The 6957-nt window shown below is 31.5% G+C and overlaps 1 protein-coding gene across 1 annotated transcript; it reads left to right on the top strand.

Moving 5' to 3' along the window:
- The first annotated feature begins 418 nt into the window (after positions 1 to 418).
- Positions 419 to 1537, top strand: LOC149536112 (putative mediator of RNA polymerase II transcription subunit 26b). Its single transcript, XM_089806231.1, has one exon. The coding sequence runs from the start codon at positions 419 to 421 to the stop codon at positions 1535 to 1537; it is 1119 nt and encodes a 372-aa protein (XP_089662357.1).
- Positions 1538 to 6957: the final 5420 nt, after the last annotated feature.

The following is a 6957-nucleotide window of genomic DNA, read 5'->3' as shown; positions in this document are numbered from 1 at the left end:
TTTGAATCAACTGATTGATCTAAAGGGTTATATAATTGTCAGCGAAAAAACCAGAAAGGAAAATGGACGTCCTAATCTATAGATCAATAAATTATAGGGAAAAAGGTCTAAAGTTTTGTCTTGCATCGAATCGAGCTGGAATTTTATAAGTTGCGGGTCTTTCAGGTATTGCACTCTTGGTATTTTGTGGATAGTAAGGATTGGATTGTTGAAATCTTTTTGTTGATTGCTTTACTTTGAAAGCTGCGTCTATTGAGTTACAATCACGTCGCTTCAGGGTCTTTGTTTAGGGGCATTAAAGGAAACGGAAAATCCTTGCTTTCTATTGTGGATTTTGATTATATTGTGAAGCAAATTGGAGCATTTGCTGTTGTGTGAATTGCTGATCTGACTTTGGGTATGGAAAAAAACATTAATGATGGAAAGATTGAGGGAATTATTTGAGAGTGGAGAGACTGATATATGCACTCTGATTGAAGAAGCCATTGCAATTGCAGCTTGTGAATATCCTCAAGAATTGATGGGAGGGAGGGAGAGGATTGCTCAGAGATTGTTCTCAATTGGGTATGTTAGGTGTGGGGAATGCAATGCATTGACATTGGCAGGGGCTGATAACATCAAAGGAGGAGTAGCAGCTCAAGGGCAGCATAATCATGCGAAGGAGAAGCATGGCATTCATGGTGAGAGAAAGAGGGCTATTGATAACCGTAGTCATTACACTTCAGAGGAGATAGAGGAGGAGTCTGAGGTTATCAGAAAAGTTGAGAGGATCAGAGGAATGTTGTTAGATCCTGAAGAGTCAGAATACCAGGTGAAGGAGTGTTTGAGACAATTGGAGTTGATGGAGCTCTCTGTGGGCACTCTTGAGATAACTCAAATTGGGAGAGTGGTGAATAGACTGCGAAGAGACCATTCACAACAAGTCCGTTCAATGGCTAAGATGCTAGTCAATGATTGGAAAAAGCTCGTAGATGCATGGATGGAGACTGCTGCATTAGGCCCATCATCATCAGAAGATGTCAAAGATGATGAGATTGGCCTATCTTATCCACCATTAGATGAGGGTGCCTTCTTAACAGCTCCGATTGCACCACTCAAAATGTCAGAGATCTTTGATGGAATGGAAGACAATGGAAACATTCGAGCTATTGATGGGAATGTTAAGGAACAGAGGTTTATAAACTTACATTCTCAAAATCAGCAGAGCACTCATTGTAATCGAAATTCGATGAATGTTTCAACTCGTGCAATTGGGTCTTCTCTGCCGTCTCACAAACTCAAATTGAAGGAACATGGGGACCGTGGGCGGCCATTAATGGATCCAAGCAAGAACCAAACGAACCCTGTTTCTGTTCAACCCCAAATTGATAATGTGAGGTTTGAACCTGGTAAGAGAAAGATACTTAATGAAGAATACCAATTGGCAGAGAAAGCAAAGAAGAGGCGCCCTATCAAATTCATTGAGCCCGAAGACCTCCCTGACATTGGCCGCAATTTTATGAAGTCATCTAAAGCTAAACGAGGATCGCATCGCTGACAACAATCTGGAGGTCGCAGATGAAAATATCACATTAATTGTTTAAAGAGAAATAACTATTCACATATCTCCGCTCTCTGTGTATGGTTTTTTATTTCCCAAATATGGGAAGTTTGAGTGGCATCGTTATGTTTCTCATAGTATATTATACTTCTTTATTCTGTTTTTAAATCTGATAAATGTTTTTTTAAGTCAATACGCCCAGGAGGTAGAGTGCAAGTAACTAAACATATAAAGAATATATATAATTAAACACTTCTCTTCATCAGGCCTTTCCACACACGGAGGCACTCATCTGCTAGAAACCGCACCATCAAAGCAACAAACCTAAGGAGATGGAGAGTGGTGGCCACCATGTTTATAACATTAGTTTTATTTATTTATATTATAAGATGTGTATGTTTGATTTAACATACATATGTAATACATATATTTTCATTAGAAACATTAACCAACTTATGGATAAATTATATTTACTTAAAAATAGTTTAGTTCTTTTTTAAATAAGAGCTGGGTTGGAATAAATTTTTAACAATACTATATATATTTTTTATTATTAAATTAATAAATTTTTTAAATTTTTTTTCAATAATATAAGTAATAATGGTTTGAAACTATTTCTAATATTTATGAAATATTATAGAGATATTCTGAATAAATTTAATGTTTAAACTCTACGATGAAAGGCAAATACAAATACACATTGTTTGAATTTGTAGATTATAACATGCATGGACAATGATACAAATAAGGGCAATATAAAACCTCATTGAGAAGTATGGAAAAATAATTCAAACTGGTGTTGTGTGCATCATTCAGATTTGATATTGTCCAAATGCATTTATGTCCAACTCAAAATATTTAAAGCAAATATGATTGTTAGGTGTAAAATTAGAAACAAGATGGAAAGAGATTTGGTCATAGATTTGCTATGTTTGATACATTAGGGAATATTGTTTAAAGTAATTCTTTTAGTTTTAAGATCATTGAAGAGATCATTTAAATTTTAAATATTTTATAAATGAAAAAATTAATAAATATTAATTAATAACAATATATGCAAAAGTCTTAATGAATAACTTACAATTATAAATTAGTATATATAAAAGAAGAATTTTCTAAGTTCATGTAAGATTTTTAAATTAATATAATTATTTTGTATTAAATATAGAAGGATCAAAATGAGTACAAAATGAATGGGATTAGTTCACAAGAGGCCAAGCCTCATCAAAAGATGGAAAGATTTACATATCAACCAAGCAAAAGAGAGAAGAGTAAGAAGGACAACTAATGGAGAACATCCACATAAGTATCCATCCATGTTGTCCAGCCTTGATTTCCTTCCATCCAAACCAGGTGTTTTTGGTCTTGGATTTCTTTCATCATATAAATCATGTTGCTAGTGAAGCTTTGAGGTGTTCTCTTGATCTCCTTGCTAATGTCTTGAATGGTTTGATTAAAGAGCTTGACATTATCCAAATGTTGTCTCCAAATGTGTCCATCCTTAACCTCGTTTGCAAAGAAGGTAGCATATCCATCCTTAAGCAACCTTTTGAACTTGGACTTACTAGTTCTCATCATGATTTGGACCCATGAAATTTTTTTAAAATAAGTGAGCCTTCGAAAAGACTCAGTAAGTAGCCTAGGTTTATTTTGGAACCTTTCTTCATTTCTGCATTTCCAAATTTTCCATAAAATGTTAGCTGAGAGAATATTCCAAAACATATTAATATCCTTTTTAACATTGCAGATAAAACCAATAATAATCTCAAAAATAGTAAAGGAAGTAGGAATAGAGATACCAAACATAAGCCAAACTTCTTTAGCAAAAGTGCATTCAAATAAAATATGCCTTCCCGTTTTTGGGACCCTGCAAATACTACAATAGTCAACAGCAAAGAAAGAGTTCCTAATAGGAAGCTTGTTAAGATTAAGTAGCCATTTAAAATATTTAATTTTCAAATCAATAAAACTTTTCCAAAGATAATCAATTTTTTTCATATACGCACATTTGTCTAAATCAATATACCAAACCTTATAAATATGCCTTAAGATCTCTTCATTGTGATTAATAACTTTGTAAATATCTTTAGCTTTGATATTAGGAAAAACAATGCCACCAGGCCATTTAATTTTTTGATAACTGTTGGAATCAACATAGCAAATAGTGGGGATGTTTTTGCTAGCTTTGGCAATCATATTGTAAGTCCTCTTGTGAACATCAGAAAGATTAAATTTGACTTTTAACTCCTCCCACTGAATAAGGGAATCTTTCTCAAATATATCAACAAGCTGCTTGATCCCATTATTAGCCCAAATTTTGGCAGAGCAGCATTGAGTAAGAGTAAGGGGTTTATTTCCTAGCTTAAGGTTCCACCAAATGGACCTTTCACCATGAAGGTTATTTTTATAAAAAAATTCCTTATTGGTGATAAGCTACCTAACACAGTCCCAGGCTTTCCAAATAGACTTAAAAATAGTAGAGCCTTGAACTATGGTAGGGAACTCACCACAAATAAGGTCAGCAAGGGGGAGGTTCTTCCAAAACTTAGCCTTTTTAGGATAACCTCTTCCAATATTACTATGGATCATAACCTTCCAAGGTTCTTCACCCTCCAAAGCATGAAACATCCATTTGGAGGCCAAAGCTATGCCACTTAACTTAAGGTCTTTAAGACCTAGACCCCCAAGCAGCTTGTCCATGTGGCACCAAGTCCAGTTGATAGAGTAAATTTTTTTATTACCTTTTCCATCAGACCACAAATAATTTCTAATGTCTTTTTGAATTTCCATAATTTGATAATCGTTAAACATCTAGGCAGAGGCATAATAAATATTGTAGGAAGAAATAATTTTTTGACACACTTGAATTCTCCCTGCAAGCAAAAGGGATCTATTGTGCCATTTGTTAAGCTTGTTGTGGATTTATTCCTTTACCCATCTCCACATTTCTTTTAATGAAGGGTCAACTGAAAAAGGAATACCAAGATACTTAATGATCTTCGAGGGTCCACCCCACTGAAAACCAAATTTCTCAAACCAAATAGGGGGGTGGGTATTCCACCCAAGACAAATAGATTTAGACTGGGATAATCGAGCTCTAGATATTTTGCAAAAGAAATTGAGTTTACTAATCATAGCCTCAGAATTTGACTCAGAGGCTTTCAAGAAGATGGCAGTATCATCAGCAAATTGATAGTTAATAAGGTCATTATTATCCAAGAGAGTGATACCTTTAACAGTAGGGGAAAGGGTATTGTCTCTAATTAATATAATTATGTAATAAATAATATAAAAAATATATAAAAACTATATATTTTTAATATTCAATTTCAAAAAATATTCTAAATTAATATAAATATGCAATAATTAAAATATAAACATATCAAAATAGAAACAAATAAAAAATAGAAATATATATAATATAAAATTTTACCCTACCAATTCATACAGTCTTATAATTTTAAAAAACGACCAACACCCATCAAATTCCATGCCTAGTTACACTCTCTAATACAATAGTAGGATGAGTGACAAATCCAAATATCTTGACTTGGATACATTTTAATTAGGATTTCTAAAAGGCTGCAATAAAATCTCTTCATATTCATTGTTTACCATTTCTTTCAGAATTTCTTATACAAAATGTTAAAGCAAGAAAAATGAACTAATTCTAAAATATTACAAGAAGCAAGTGTTTTTTTTAAGAATTAAAAAATTAGATATAATATTGAAGATTTCAAATTATTTCAAAATCTTTAATACTATTTTATTAAGAAATTAATTCATTTTTAAAATTAATTAATAATATTATTTTAATTTTAGTAAAATTTGGCATCTTATATATTTAAACAGATCAAATTTTAATTAGAAATTTACTAAAATACATATATTGAATTGTTTGAGAAAATAGAGGAATGACCTCAAATCATTAATATTTTATTTTCAATAGTTGATAATTATTTAGACTTTAATATTTAAATTTAAATTTAATTTTATTTAAATTTTAATAAAAATAATAAATTTTGAATTAGTTATACTTTTAATTATATTTAGAATCTATTTATATATAAATTGGTTTTTTATTAATCTATGAATTAGTCAATTAGTTCTTTATCAATCTATCAATTAGTCAATTAAACTTACTAAGTATTTAGAAAATGATACTATAAATTATTTTGTTTAAATTAAAGAACATAAAGTACATTTAACTTTCTATTTTTAATTTAGATAAATTGTTATATTATAGTTAGAATAATATATGAGTGTTTCACAATTTCATATTATAATCTTTTTATAATAAATTATTATTATTTTACATTACCTATTTCCAAAAGTTTTTCTTTTACCCATAAAAGTCTAAAGCTTTATATGTTATATTATTAAAATAAAATAGTACCTAATGGATATTGTTTTTCACTCTTTTGAAGTAAGCCCTGTTAGGAGTCAACCCTATTAAAGGTTACAAAACACACTATTAGGTGTGACCCTATTAGAGGATTTAATCACCCTATTAGGAGTGGTCTTGTTAGAGGTCTTTAGACACTTCATTCTAGAAATGTCACCTTGTTAGAGGATTTACAAATAGTTGTTAAGCCAACTCTATTAAGAGATTTAGATCACTACTACAATGGTTAGAGGGTAACAATGAGATGACCTGATTTTGGATGCAATAGAATTGCTAATTTCAAATCTCAATTCTAGCTTGAATACTTGATCCTTCCTAATTGAATGTATCTTTGCAACTCCTCAAGGATGTTCTACTTATTTTTCTAATTTTCTTCCTCTTAGCATTCTCTATTCCTCCATACACTTAAACACATTCAATCCTCCACTTGACCTTATATCATACATATTGTCAAGTCGGCTTGAATACATCTTAGAATAATTAATATTCATCTCCTGAGTCAGCTAGAACCAACAAACAAATCAATTAAACTCAGTATGCCAAAATAAGAAAAATCCTTTATTAGCTGACCCTACTCAGTAGATACTAACACTAAAAAGATTTTCTTGTATTAACCAAGTGAATTCAGTTAACACTGCATCTTCACAAACATCCTTTCGTAACTGAGTGAGCTCAATTAGCACTGGTTCCATCCAACTTTCCTTTGCTATCTGAGTGAGCTTGATTAACACTCAACTTTTGCAAACTTTTCTTTGACACCTAAGTGAACTCGATAGACACTATCTTCTAAACTTGGAAAACATTGGAGCGCTCGATAGACATAGGAAATTGTCTTCATTCCCTGAGTGAGCTTGATATACACTAATTGGTAAAGATGTGGCATTTTGTGTAACATCAAAGACAATACACAATTAACCAATTTTTTTCAATAGAATCAACTCAACTTAAGCTTACAAATAACCCTTCTTAGAGCTTACCTATAAACCATGAACATAAGGCAAGATTTCAGATG

The sequence above is a fragment of the Cupressus sempervirens genome, chromosome 10, assembly GCF_028749045.1.
Source record: "Cupressus sempervirens isolate cs-2001-9-10 chromosome 10, ASM2874904v1, whole genome shotgun sequence".
NCBI classification, from domain to species: domain Eukaryota; kingdom Viridiplantae; phylum Streptophyta; class Pinopsida; order Cupressales; family Cupressaceae; genus Cupressus; species Cupressus sempervirens.
The sequence above is the reverse complement of the archived record's forward strand: the minus strand, read 5'-3'. Positions and strand labels throughout refer to the sequence as shown.

Excerpts from the sequence above, each read along its gene's own strand:
- LOC149536112 (XM_089806231.1), top strand. The coding sequence starts at position 419 with ATGGAAAGATTGAGGGAATTATTTGAGAGTGGAGAGACTGATATATGC.